The 15,565-nt window shown below is 42.3% G+C and overlaps 2 protein-coding genes across 17 annotated transcripts in view; both read left to right on the forward strand.

The window, feature by feature from the left end:
* Positions 1 to 15,565, forward strand: part of ptprdb (protein tyrosine phosphatase receptor type Db) — a 125,087-nt gene that overhangs the window by 35,577 nt on the left and 73,945 nt on the right. The gene's annotated exons all lie outside the window — the stretch shown is intronic.
* allc (allantoicase) lies at positions 9,330 to 10,795 on the forward strand. The gene has a single exon (XM_079553969.1). The coding sequence runs from the start codon at positions 9,556 to 9,558 to the stop codon at positions 10,762 to 10,764; it is 1,209 nt and encodes a 402-aa protein (XP_079410095.1). The 5' UTR covers positions 9,330 to 9,555; the 3' UTR covers positions 10,765 to 10,795.

Raw genomic sequence — 15,565 nt, forward strand, 5'->3', positions numbered from 1 at the left:
CTTCCTCCATCTAGCCGTGCCCCTCCTCGCCACTACAGTTTAATCTGCGGCAGCGACTTAGTGGCACATTTAGTAGGGACTTTTCACATCATTTTCTTTTGCCCTGCTGAAGGATTGGCGGCTTGTTCAACACCTTTTTTCTTCACTAACCCGCTGTTAGTCCCAACTTCCTTTCATCTCTAACACCCTGACCTCTCACAGTTATTTTCGGATATAGTTTGCATCATTGACGTTTTGTACTAGCCATTGCTCTTCATTCATGGGAAACAAAGACATTTTCCCACCATTCTGGCCAGTTGTGACATTTTCATTGTCGCACACAATGCAATGTATTCATTAGGAAATCATTACATTACACATTACATTTAAATACAGCATTTGAAAAACGTCTTCATTTTTGCGTCTAGGATGCATGGACACCATTACATCTTAGTCCTAGTTGCTTTTAATGCAGAGAAGCTGGTGTTAAATCCTATTCCTGTCTTTTGTAACTGATACGTCTGAGGTACTGTAATTTAGGTCTTTCTTTTATTCTGTAGATGCGAGGATTCTGTTTTCATCCACTGTCTTCTCTTCTAAAAGGACAAAATCTATTCACTGTCTGTCCATAATCCATATGTTATCCCCGCTTGCTTTTGCCATGTTCCTTGGCAGCCACCCCAACTATACATCTGTGGCATTTTCTCACAGATTACCTGTCAATCAAGCACTGAGGTTCAGAAATCTTCTTTCCTGTCCCCATCACTGATGTGTATTTTTGCATGTGTATAATTTTTACATGCCAGTGGATCTCTCCATGGCTAAACTCTGCCAACCACCAGGTGTTGAGGACAATAAAAGCCCACGTCTTTCATGTCAACACAATATGAAACACTATTGCGTTATATCAATCAGCAGTCAGGCGCACAAGCAGGCATTTTTATGAACGAGGCTGAGTACTTGGGGCTAAAGCGGGGAATTTTCCAGTCCATTATGCGACTTGAGTGTTTGCTTTAGTATCCTCAATGGGTTGCTTTACCTCCGCTGTCTTGGCCTGGACTTTTGCTGTCTGGCCTAAGTGAGCTCCTGAAAATGTATTCTCAATATACTGCCAATAGGATTAGCTCTGTTTGTCTCTGGTTGTGCAATTAATGGGCTTTGATTATTTTCCCTGCTTGTTTTTCCAATTGAATCCAAGCTTTTATAGGTCTATTGTCCCCATGTTCATCAACCCACATCCTGTTGTTGTTGCCTTGTTCACTCTCTCCAGGGGAGCTGTACGTCCAACACAAATCCATTCCTTCTTGCCTCTGTTCAGGAATTATACAGCAGCATTCCCATTTCCTGAGACTCCCTGAGGCACCTGGGATTAAAGAATGTGATTGTGTGTGCGCGCGCAGTTCCGGATTGTAAAAAAAAAAACGACTATGTCATAAACAGCTTAGATTAGGTCTAAGGTTTTATGCGTGTGAGTATATTAATAATCTCTTTACAAACGCCAAGTATTTAAGAATAATCACACTGCCCTGTCCTCGGACGACATTACTAAGGTAAAATATCCTGTCACATCCACTTGGTATACTGTAAAGCTATTGAAATGAAACAGCTGTAAGCGATTTTATATATTAACTTCATATTGCTTATTCATGAGTTGGAAATAATAGGTGCGATGTCCATGGGTTATAGATTGAAGGGCCAAGTTAAGGTTAAAGTATACCTTAAGGAAAAGCTGTCCTATCTATTTGACCCATCCTTCAGTGCCTGCTAGGGTGCCCCATCTCCTAATACCGTGCTAAGCTTGGTCAGGACTCCCGGGTTGGACGATTGGACTAGTGTGCCTGTGTTGATGGGAGAGATTTAAACACAACTCCTTGCAAACTTCACAAGAGATCCCACATGGTCTGGGACTCGAACACAGAACCTGTTTCCTATACCTTAGATATGGTTTGATATAGGCTTTTTTTATTCTATTTTTTTTGCATGTGTGAGTTCATTGTACTTAACACCTACAGGTTTCCAAAAAGTATGTAAATTTTATTCCTCCCTTCGGGGTATGAGGCGCCATCAACATAATCTGTACATTAACGTGATGTGACTTAGCGGCATGGTGGCTTAAAACAAATCACCACCTTGTCTTTGCATCATTACCCCTTGTCCATTCTTCACCTTGTACACATGCACTATGAAATGACTTCCTCCTCCTCCTCTCTAATGTATTCACAGACCCACTACTCAGCACAACCTAATGACTTCGTTCCTGCACAGCCTTAGACGCAGGAAGTGCCTTAGCGGGTCTCTCAGTATCTCCATATTAGATTAGAGCCGTCATTTAATACATCCCCCTGTGTGGAGATTGGCATCACTTTCCTCCGCGCATCCTCTGAACGGTCTGACCAAAGCAGAGGGACCGCTAACAAACTGCAGCTCTGCCTGGCTCCTTTCATAAGAGCCTTCTGTAATAGCTTTATTGAAAATAACAAGGTTGTCTTCTAGTGTTACAGACAGTTCTTGGTCTCTGTCTCGACTTGGACATCGATGAAATGTGTGCAGATGTGTTTGGTGTTTATGTCTTAACTTTTTACAACCTGACTGGTTGTCAAAATGTTCCACTGCCGTCCTATGCAGACCTTATAGGTTTGCAAAAGAGTTCCTTGACTTCCTTCCTCCTGCTATCATGTGGTAATGATCAATACTTATTTTGATCTTAGCTTAAATGTGCTCTTTCAATCCCTGTCTGTAATTTAGAAGCACAATGTAGCCTTGCAAGAATTTAAAAAGAATGGGCTGCATTGCAGAGATAAACGGACATTATTTCCCGTCCCTCTATGTTAAGTCTTTGTGGTAACATTCAAACGACCAAGTGTTGCACATTAAATTAATTTATTGTGACAAATTCTTACTATGTGAGACATTTTCTAAGACATGCTAAGCTGATTAAGAAGCTTCTGGTAATAGAAAAAATATTTATATATTATTAATTGGGCCTCAGATGTGGTGGCAGACATGTTCTTCTTTACCAGTCTAGAATTCAGTCACAGCAGAGAATGAAGCTTCTCTTTGCACAGCGCTGGTGACCCTTCATCCTTTTACTGAGCACCAGGGTAGTATGGAGATACATATAATTCTGTTGCTTTAAACTTTGAAAATGATAATTGAAACATAAATAATATGTATATAACCAACTCAGTGTCATGTGAGGTGGCCATTTCTACAGTGAATTCTTGTTGAACTTCAAAATCCCGGACTGAGCAAACCAAAAATGGCACTTATTTGTTCTTGATTTTCACCACTTCTTCTTCCTAACTGCACATAAAGTAACAGCAATCATCTGAATGAGAATTGCTCAGAAAACTTTCTCTCTGATTGGAATTCAACAGTAGAGTCCAGGATTGGCACCAAATCACACGCACACCGACACACTTAAAACGCAAAGCAGTTTACCAAAGGGTTTCTTACCCAAATGGACAGGGCACATTCACATAGGCACAACTCACGAACTACACATGCAGCATACGTTAAGTTGATTCAACAAATTGCTTGCCAAGCATATACACGCACACACGCGCACGCACGCACATGCTCCTACCAACACAATCATTTTGCAGTTGTGGCCCATTGTAAAGCAGCCTGAGCCGAGCCATGGTGCACTGCTTTCACTTCACACTATTTAGCCGCTCCTCTTTCTGTGTTGGGTAGCAGCCAGTGAAATGGTGGCATGTACTGTAGAAAGCTGCTGCTGGCTTCTATTGATTAGGCTCAGCAGATCTCTGAGGATACAAGCACTGCTGCCGTCCCTGTACCGCCCCACAGATGAGAAGTGGCTGTCTTGATAAGGACTATATAAAGTGCATTTAAGTGCTGTAAACGCTGGTCCAGCTCCCAGCATAAAACTCCAATCAGCCGAGCCGATACACTGTCAACTCTCGAGGTCCCATCGGGAAACTAGTGGGAGCTCCCTGGCGAGCAATTAGTGGTAATGCATTTTGATGTTACCACTGTAAATTGTAGCGCAATAAGGTTGAGTGATAAAAAATAAATAAATAAATAAATAAATAAATAAATATATATATATATATATATATATATATATATATATATATAGCATTGAGTGTTTCATGTTTTGTTACATGATCCAGAGTGTTTTCCACTTTCCATTTTCAGACAGTAATTTGAAGTTTAGAGCCACATGCAACTCTAGTATCGCTCAAATGACTTTCAACGATTTAGTGAAAGGTCAGGTTAAGTACTGGACTTCATTTGGACATGCATAACGCATTAGTCCTAGTCTCAGGTCTGATTTTAGGCCTGGTTCAGTCCTGGTTCAGTCCGGTCACTCACGGTCTTTAAATTGGTGGTATCTCTTGATGGAGTATTTTCAGGAAGAATTGGCTCTTTGGTTCCAAAAAGCAGACCTAGTTCATTCTCTAGATCAGATTGTTATTCATCAAGACTTAACAGGGCTTACATTTTTGACTCGACTTGGACTAGATAATGATTTTCAAATACTTTCAAAGACATAATTTACTGTAAAGGTATTTAGTTTCTAGTTTGATTATATGCTTGCCCTAAAAATACATTTTCAACGGCCCTATTGTGCTATATCATTTTTGTTTTGTTTTCCCATCTGTCCTCCCTTCACATTTTCGTTCTCTGAAAAACAAACAATGGAGAAGTTGCCATTGCTCTATAAATAATGCAATGACTGAGATTGGGGTCAAATGCTTTGGATTCCACAACAACCCCAGCCTCTCTTGTGCACATATGCACACAGTACACACGGCATACATTGTGATCATCACCTATCAGCCATATCAATTCCCCTATGAGTCCTCACCGCTAAGTATAATAACACTGATTATACCATGGCGGTGCAATGTGTAAACCTCTACTGTACACACTGGGGCTTTTGCCGTGTGTCCCGCCATGACAAAGCATGACAAATGAGTGTGTTGGGTGCACATTTTTGGTCCTGCTTGTAGTATCCCAACCCCCTCACCCCCGCTCACTCTCCCTTCTCCCATTCCCTTCTCCCTTTCATAACTCCGACAAGGGCAACTCGGCCATCCCCGGCGTCCACAGCCCCTATCCATCAGCCTGCTGCCATAACCTGCCTGGGCCTGCTGATCGATGACCCCTCGCACCCAGATGTAGCAGCCTATCGCAGTTTGAGGAGGTGACAAATTGCATCATTATCTGTCTTTATGATTATTACGGGTCTTGTTTTAATATAACGGTGTTTGTGCCATCCATGTTTGCACAGCATTTTTCATATTAGAACATATTAGTAACAAATAGAAAAGGCTGCAATTATGTCCATGCTATCATTGTTCTTCGCAAACCACATAATATCCCATATTCATCGGCTCTAATTGTGTTGCTAACCCTGTAGTATTGACAACTACAAATCAGTTACATTTACTTTAGCAGTTACTCTGTCTCCAGGAAATGTTTGAAATGTGCAAAGTGAACTGAATCTTGATTTTAACACATCAATTGCAAATCTGATCGCAATCGCATGATAAATCACAGTTGTACAGTTCCACACATTAATAGCTTGATTTATAGTGCTATATTTTCTGTAAGGTTAATTTGGTTTCTCCTTTTTTTGCTAAGAAGAGACATGCCGATGTGGAGTAAATAAATTATTAACCTGGCAGTTTTCAAAAAAGGTGTATTTTGCTGACCTCCCGGATCAAACTCTTTTAAGTCTGCCTCACTTCACACCCTTAGCCAGCGGCTCAATGTCAATACCGAAATAGGACAGGAGGAAAGGGCAAAAATGGAAGTGTGTGAATTTTGCAAACAGAGACTTTGTTGATATCCAAGATATTATTTATTCCAGAAATCCGGTAGAAGAGAAACAAAATCCGATACATGCGGTAATTTAACTGCCAGATAGTCAACCAACCTACCAAGAAATGCAGGCAAACCAGGCATGTCACAATGTGTACACGTGTTTTTACATTTAGTATGTTAGTATGTGTCAACTGAATTTACACTGCCCCAAGTTGACCAATAAAAATGACATTAACAAAATACATTTCTATAATTCAACACATCAGACCTCAGTGATGGTGCAGATTGACAGCCCTGTTTCCGTCTGTCTACCCCAGGGCAGCTGTGGCTACAATAGTTGCTGACCACTACAAAGTATGGAATGAATGAATGAATAATGCAATGTGAAGCGTCGGAGTCCAGAAAAGCGCTATATAAAACAAATGCATTATTATTATTAACAGTGACAGTACAATATGGTATGAACATGCCTGAAAAGGGTTGTATTGGAAAACCTCTACAATGATGATGCAGACTGTTAATCCTAATGGAAACAATTGTAATGGATGTGATTGACCTTCATTGCTTACATTGAACTTCTAATCTTGTTCTTGGAATGGATTATAGACTAAATGAGTTCTATGACACTAATGCATTAAAGGCTTTGCAATTTCTGTTTCATGGGCCACTACATTACATACATACACACTACATATCATGTTTTAAAAACAGGCTTTTTAAAGGCAGGCTATTTGAGGTCTCATTGCTGTGGAAATAAAATTATTGAGGTTTTAAAATGACGCTATGATAATATTAATCATAAAGATATGATTTACATGTTAAAGCTGGGGTATTTTTGACACCTCAAAGTATATTGTACATACAAAAATACCACAGTTTGACCAGAAAGAAATCAGAGTTAACATTTTTACTCAACGTTTACTTATCGTTATATTCTTCCCTAACCAGACATACACCTGCTCTTTATAAATGCATTCCTGGCAATTGAATCCAGTGAAAGCTTGTCTCAGCAGCAGAACAACACTGAAAAACAAGCATTGACGCCGGTATCATATTATATCACTAGATTCTGCACTTCATCATTATTGGAAGCTATCTCAATACATAAGCTCTTTTTCTTAACCCAACCCTGAAATCAATTTTCTCTGCAATGCAAGTCTTTCACATCCATAGCTATGGTATTGTCAATGTTTTATGTATTTTTCTGTTCTGTATTGAGCTCACAGTATGTTAGGTATGTCCTGTTCTTGTTCGCCTTCTTGCTGACCCTTGACCCCTAAATCTCTCCTGATGGTGCCGTGCCATGATCAGTGACATCAGGCACACTGAAATGAGAACATGCTTTGATTGACAGCTGCATTACCACTAGAGTTTGACCGATATGGGTCTAAGGATCTTTAAACCAAATCTCTTACAATGCATATTTTAAACAGGTTTTGTTGTTTGCAGAGGATGTTGAATGGCAGTCTTTGCTAATTGTGCCTATCCAAACCATGAAAAAAAAAAACAGTCTGATGCACAGGCTGAAGAACAAATGCTCAGATAGGGAATCCCTTTTATGGAAATGATGTCAGTCTCTCAAAGTCCAGTTCTTCTTGTCTTTTCTTAAAACACTCATCCCATCGCGCTTTCTCTTTTGTCCTAATTTCCTTCTGCCATGACATCTTTGAGCTTTGATGCCCCCAGTGGCCGAGCCCTGTACGCATATCTGGCACATATGATTTGATTCGTCCTGACAACTAAGAACCATTTGGGAACGCAGTAACCACGGCAACTCTCATCACAACATTCAGGGTGGTTTGTCGATGGGGCTCGTCCAGACCAGTGTTCCTTTGCATCCATTTTTAATGTGCAGAGTACTTAGTGGCTCTTCCTGGGCCTGTCTCCCTGCGGCCCCATCTTCAGAGAGGAAAGGCAGCTGCACTTGGTGGAAAAAGCCCCCATTACATATTTATTGTCCCAAGTCTTAATTATTGAGCCCGAAGTGAATGTGGGCTTTACTTTCCTACTTTCTCTGGCCTTGTTTTACCTCTGACGACTTGAGAGCCACCGTAGCCCAAAACGGATGGTTATAAAAAATATACATGTATGTGTGTGTGTGTGTGTGTGTGTGTGTCTTTGTGTGTGTGTGTTTTGAATATCTGTTTTGATATTGATGTTGGATCATAGCGTCTATAGGCTTGGATTTGCTCATAAAAGAAAGGAGGTAAACTATATGTCACATTCACATAGAGCAATCCACATACGAAGCATTTCCCTGCATGTTATTTTGAGATGGGTTTATGCTCTCTATTCCCATGTCGGTCAAAATCAATCTGTCTTTTGTAACCCCATCCTTCTCTCTCAGGCGTTGTAATATGACATAGGAGAGGATTGATCAAGAATTGTATTTTTGGACACAATAGTTAATCGGCTCCCCTTTGACCTTAAGCCTTGCATAATAATTATTACTGGAATATCTAGCACTTATAAAACATGCACAATACATCCATTCTCTACATTATTACTACTTCTGTTACCATCTACCTGCTATGTATTATAGCAGCCCCATGCAGACATGGTGTGCCAACCAGCCACTGCAAATTCCCCCACAATCTCGATAATTTATACCTGTGGTGGTTACACTGCAGCTGTTTTTTGTTCTGGACACAATGAATGGATGAACACGTGGGAGTTTAAACTGCTAATTCTTTGGTTTATAGGCAATTCTTACTCCAAATATAGCAATATCAAAAAATATATATATATAAAGGTCCCTAGCCATAACAGAAGCACTTTTGGCAGTAAATATAGAGATGGTTATGTGGTGCGAAATAAAAGTCACAGTTATTGAAGGCATAGCTGTGTTTCTAAGCAAAAGGAAATCCATATTTTATTTGGCGTGAGAGCTGCTCAAGGCCTGTAAATTATTACCGCTGTATTCCACCTGCCAGGTCATCCAGCCGGTAGAAAATGTGGACCCCAGAGTAGTGGTGTGTCTTTGTGTGTGCACACATGTTCCTGGGCTCCATGTGCCCCTGTTCACCCAGAAGACTGGATGGAGCATGTCGCAAGGCCCAGCACTGTCTTTGCGTAGTCATACTGCAGGCTCATCCATCCATAGATCTAGCTTCCCCTCCAACCATCCATGGACTAAAACACATTACAGAGATGACTGCCTCCGATATGCTGCGTCCCCCCAGCTCTGCAGCTCTGTGCCGTTAGTCGCTGGAGGCGGGATGTATTATTGCCACAATGGGAAACACATACAAGCGCTCGCATATGCATTTAGTCATCAGGGAGCAATTTCACCAAGGCTAGCATTGAGTGAATGACCAATCTATTTTATTACATGATGCAACAATCAGTCATATAGACTCAAGAGGTACCCTTATACTTTCAAGTAATTTGTTGCTATGGAAACAACAAGAAAGTCTACAGCACCAAACTTTGGATTCTGCAAATCAAAATCGTGTTTAAGAGAGCAACGACAAAAGTTTTGGCATAATACTCACAATACACACCATACTTTCAGCTCTGATATTACGCCGTACCCATGTAATTTTTGGGGGGAATTTATTCATCTTCATATTTTTATAGCCTATTATTACAATACCTATTTGACCATGGACTTGTCTCTCTTGACGTGTTTTAGCAAACACTGTCTGTCGGTCATTGACCATGGCCCTGTTCAAAGGTCATTTTTATTGCGTGGTTCACTGAGTCTTGTTTGGTCTATTCGTGCCTCACTCCTGATATTACGACAAAGCGGCGAGCGCGTAGCCTGTTCTTGTCTTGATAATGGCAGAAAGAAGAAACATTGAAAAAACATCAGTGGCAGACTTTGTGCAGTATAATGATCTTGCTTCAAACGCTGTTGGAGGAAAGATCATTTTTGCAACAGATGAGTGGTTTGCCCCAGCAGCCAATCTCCTCAAAAGAGAGCCACCTCAGTTCATTGCTTCAGCTTTTACTGAATTTGGGAAATGGATGGACGGCTGGGAGACCAGACGCAAGAGAACTCCGGGTCATGACTGGTGCATTGTCCAGCTCGGAGTCCCAGGTCTGGTTTTCGGGTTTGATGTTGACACCTCATTCTTCACTGGGAACTATGCTCCTCATGTGTCAATTCAGGCTGCCTGTCTTGAAACACCGCTGGATTTCTGTCTAGAAGGAGATCGAACCGGAATGGCAGCTTCTGACAGGGAATGGGCCGCTGTGGAAAAGCTGAATTCCCACGCTTGGCTGGAACTTGTTCCTATGTCACCACTACAACCTGGATACTCTGACTCTTGCAATAACTACTTCAGAGTTCGCAGCTCTAGAGTCACGCATCTGCGCATAAACATGTTCCCAGATGGCGGAATTGCGCGGCTAAGGGTCTATGGAGTCGGAGAGAGAGACTGGCTGAGTGAGGCTGCCCAACAAGAAGTGGATTTGGTAGCGCTGACCAATGGTGGGGTCTGCCTTGGCTTTAGCGATGCGCACTTTGGACACCCTCGCAACATGATTGGATTGGGTGTGGCGTCTAGCATGGCGGACGGCTGGGAGACAGCGAGGAGACTGGACCGGCCTCAAAAACTCCAACTTGACCGAGAGGGGGTCCTGCAGGTCTCTGGGAGCGAGTGGGCGGTGTTTCGATTTGGACACAAAGGAGTGATCAGCCGTATCGAAATAGACACACGTCACTTCAAGGGTAACGCCCCAGATTCGTGCATTTTGGAGGCATGCCTGTTGACCCCTGAGGAGGAGGCCCAATGTGTCGCCAGCAAATGGAAAACTGCAAAATGGGCATTAGTTCTTCCGACAAGGAGACTTCGTCCTCACTACAGTCACGTGTTCCTTGAGGCGGAGCTACGACCCCATGACGCAGTGAGCCACATCCGCCTTGTGATTGCCCCTGATGGAGGAGTGAGTCGGCTGAGGGTCTGGGGTCACGTTGCTTTGGCCAATAACAACGGAGTAGCTGCCAAATCTCGCAATCAAATGGCAGAACAATCTAAACTGTAAACATCGCTAGCTGTACTAGGCTACATATCCATAAAAATGAACAAAATATTTAAATATACAAAAAATAAATTGGATTTCGGAACTTTTTGTGAGTATTGGTGTTTTTATTGGAGTCATTTTACACAAAGAATAAATATATCCACAAAATCATATATAAATGTTGCAGTATATTTGTGTTGGAAAATGTGTATACTTCAAAATAATCACCCCAGCTGTGTCGGCCCCGGCGCTGGTGGCTGCCTCTCATCTTCCCCTCTTCTACCACACTGTCGCTGCTATCTTTATGACCATCTAATGCACCGCTCAATTAGGCCTGAATGAGGTTTCCACTAAAGGCAGGGTAAATAGGTAATTACATGTTGTCATCCCCACCTTCTGCTAATGCACTGCGCTGCCCAGTCTACCGCTCTCTCCTCCTGTTCTCCATCATGTTCTTTCAATATCATGGATGAGTGCCAGAGATGGTCCAGCCGGGGCGCAGCGTGGGTCTGTTAGTCACAGCTGGCATACCTCTTCCAACATCCAGCCAGCTGTAGCCTATAGTATACACACTCCACCTTTTACGCCTCTATGTGGACAAAGCTATTATCGTTATCAGGGTTTCCTCAAATAAACAATCGTTCTGAAATGCCTTGGAGGAAGCATCTTTACTTAACTGTACTTGATAGTGTCATTGATCATATAGCAGGCGCCACAGTAAATTGTAGACAACCAACAGCCAGGAACCAATTATGCATTTTCTCATGATTGAACTTTATATTTTATCTAGCATTTTCGCTCCATAAGCCACATATTGCACAATGTATTTGCAGAAAATTAGTGCGGAATGCTAATGAAAGCTAAACAGCAGCCGAATGAGCGCTCATAGCTTTTGTCAGAGGCGGTCAGGTTAAGAGAAAGGTGAAATGAACGATGACAGGTGGAGAAAAGTGTTGGGAGCTATTTGTGCTTTTTGTGTTGCTGACAGTTTGAGAGTGTGAGCACAAGGCTCAGCGCACCAGCAGCTATTGATGTGATCAAATTGTCTGCCTGCAGCTAACAGTCCGCGGGCACAAGTCTGGAAAAGTCTGGCATCATTCATCGTGCTTGTGTTCGCTGAGGCCAAGTAAGCAAAACAGAGGCTTTATCAAGTTTTCAAAATCAATCCACGCATTGTTTTGGCTTGCCTTCATCTGTTACGTACAATGCCCATGTGTACTGCAATGCATAAATGTCAGTTCAGCAATGTATGCCTGGACAAGAGGATGCAACTCAAGTCTTCTCATCATTCAACACCGTTACAACTATTTACATTTTCCTCAGTCATGCATCATGCCATGTGCATACAGTACACGATTGTGGTGCTGGAAGTGATTACGGATGCAAATTTGCACAATGATTGAAAGACCAAAACACCTACCTACCTGTAGGCACACAGAAGTATCCTCAAGTGAAGTATTTACATCCTCCATTAAAGGCACTATACCTATTTTTTCTTCTAGTAACGTCCTCCTTAGGTATATTGTAAACTCAGACATTTGTGAGAAAAAACACTGTTCATCTTATTATAAAGTAGGGATGTAACGATTCATCGAAAATCAATTTAAAGGGACTATACAGAGTTTAAAAATGTTCAAATTTAATATTTTCCTCCCCCTACATGTTCCCGCCATGTCCTAATATGTAGAATGAGCTCAGACCTGTTCACCACAACTGCCTCTAAAATCCTGCACTGTCACTCAAAAAGGTGTTAATTCGGGTCCAGATTGTCGTCATGCACGAGCTTAACATAGAAGCTGCAGTTACACGTATGACCTGAGGTGGCAGTAGTGAGTATAAAATGGTTAACTTGCATCTAGCCCCTTTAAAATGTTTTTTTTTTTTTTTGAATAGTTTGTTACAAGGACAAAAATGTAGATGTTGAAATAAAATAAACATATTTTAGTTTTAAAATGAGTCATAATAAAGGTTAAAAAAAAATTACAAAAAGGTTGAAACTGGGGCTTGAGTGCATCGTTACGTCCCTGTAATAAAGCATTTGTGTCAATTTCATGAACTGGCAGGTGAGTTTTCTGGCATTTCTGTGAAAGTGACCCTGAAAAGTGACAAGTTGTGCCTATAAACTCGTCCCTGTGAAGAATTGGAAAGGGAATTGGGAATCTTTTAGGAAAGTTTATGAGTTAGGACCACAACTAACATTTTCACTTAGTGGCTTGTTCATAATAGTAGGAAAAAAAAATCAGGTATAGGACCTTCAGGTTTTTAATATTTGTCAGCAATTGTCCATGATTAACTAACTTAATTTTTAACTTTTTTGGAATTGAAGGGAATAGAAGCACAAGTCACCCAAAGCGCTTCACACAGTGCATCGGATTTGTACTTCATTCACTTCACACATGATGGTGGTAAGCTGCGTATGTGCGACTGTCCCTCTGACCACCACCATTCACTCCACACACATCATTCATCTCTATTGTACATGTATTTAGTGGTAGGGGAAACCGGAGTACCTGAAGGAAATCTTCACAGACACGTGAAGAATATGCAAACTCCACACAGAAAGGCCCCATCCGCCTTTCTTGCTGTGAAGCACGGTTTGCATGTTTTGAACTAATTCACTATCGAGGGATAAAACCAGATTCCAGCTATGCTATTCCGCTTATCATGCATAGAGCCTAGAGCAATTTGTCGAAAAGAAAATATGGAAACCCTGTGTCACACAACTTTTAAATGCATCTGAAATCCCCAATTAAGACTAGTTAGAGATTTTAGTTGCCTTGAAAAAGGAAAAAAAAATGGGCTTGATAAGGTTTGAGCCGAGGGGAAAAGAAAATTAAATTGCTTGTGTGGGCCTTTGGAGATAGAACGAGTCGGCGAAATGTTACGGACAAACACAAAAGCTCTCCATAAAGAGGATTCTGTAATATGGGTCTGTTGTCGCTGATTGAACATGTTATTTCGTCTTTTCCACATGTGGTTTATGAGCCCAATATGTCAATCTCTGGGGATGCTCTGCCTGCTGAAAGTTTAATTAAAACTAAATGAAGATGTGGGTTTTTGGCGATACAAGACAAGCGGAGGAAAAGAGTGTTGTAAATAATGACAGAGGGTGGCAGAATGCGGGGTGTGGTGTTTGGGGAACCAGAGAAAGTGATGAAGTCTGCTCCGACCAGACAGCCCAAATCCTCATCTCAATCAATCACATTTTCCTTCCTCTACTCTGAGTTTGTCTTATTGATTTCTTGTTTCTCGCTGCGTCCTAAAAGCTGGCTGAATGAATCTAATGGTGCTCAATGGTGGGTGCTATAGGGCCAGATGATCATCCTATGCTGCCTGATTTGTGCCTTTTTACTGTTGTATGAGCGTTATTAAGCAATTGCTTTACGCTGTGATCATGTAGGCCATGTGTTAGTGTGATTGATCACTTTCTACTTGTTTCATCTAGTTTACTATCTTTGTCTTTTACCAATGATGTGTGGAAATAAGATACATGTACATTTTTGAGGTACGTTTCAAGCCAGTGCAAAATTAGCCTGCATGCTTCAGCTCTGCGCTGACTGTACACCTCTTACCAGTGAAATTGCATTTAGTTTCTGAATAGGAGAGAGCGGGGTGGGTTAGGTCACATAAGACATTTCTTAGCTTTACTGCCAAGCCTTTCAACATGTTGCCAAGAAACTAAGACTGCACACACTCTCCAGAGCAATGAGCAGATCATGAGGCTTTAATATTCAATAGAAACAGAATAATACCCATTTTAATTATGGCATAAGACAGACATCCTTCACATAGAAAGCTTTTTTTTTTCAAACTATAAACCATAGTGTTCGTCATTACTGAACCTGACTTAAGGTGCGTACACACCAAAAGCGTCCGCGCCTCCAGCTTCCATGTTAACCCTATGTAGAGGCGCTTCAACGCGCTTCGAAATGCAAGCAAAGCTGTCCGCGCGTATTAAGCGTAGCAAACGCGAGCGGATGAGGAAGGACGCGCGTCAAAGCCAGGGAGAACAGCGCGGTGAGCGAACAGGGAGGCCACGCCCACTGCTTCATGCACTCAAGTAATCCAATCTACACGTGCGTTCATTTATGCCTTGTTAACCAATCAGGGGTGCTGACTGGGCTCAGGCGTCACCTGTTACCTGCAACAAACCATGCCCGAGTCGGACTCGGTTCTGGACTTTGGCCGCTTGGAGGAGGGGGGCCAGAGCGCGGCTCGCGTTTGCTCGTGTATGCGCACACGCACGGATACAAGCGGCTGTTGTATGGGCGGGTGCATTTGTCACGTAAAACAGTGAGAAAAGGCTGTATTTATCAAACAGAGCAGCGGCTGCCTCGCTCTCGTCTCCCCGGCCCCGACCGCTTCGCTCCCGGGCGGCTCCCCGGACCCCCGGCCACATAGCGCTCGTCTCCCCGACCGCTCACTCCCGACGCCCTGGCCGCTTCACGCGCGTCTCGGGCTGACTATACGGGAGCGGCTGCGCTTCTCCCGCCCTCTCTGCTGCTGTACACGGTTTGGCCGCAGGCTTTAGTGGGACAGATAAAACCTGCGGGTGCTTTTAGATCGCTTGTGATTTTGGTGCGCGTTCGTGTTAAGTGCTTTGTTGTAACGTAAAGCGCAGACTTCAGGAGTTCACCAACATAAAGCTGTTTAACAGGTGGCCGAAGCAGCAATGAATGACATAAACTGAGCGTCAGATCTTCTGTTCTCGTAGCCTTTTTTGAAGGCTGTATGTGACTCCAAAGAAAGGCTCAGAGCGGCAGGTAATAATAATAATAATAATAATAATAATGCCGTACACTATGCGCTTTACAAGCCTGTA

The sequence above is a fragment of the Gobius niger genome, assembly GCF_951799975.1.
Source record: "Gobius niger genome assembly, chromosome: 3".
NCBI lineage: Eukaryota > Metazoa > Chordata > Actinopteri > Gobiiformes > Gobiidae > Gobius > Gobius niger.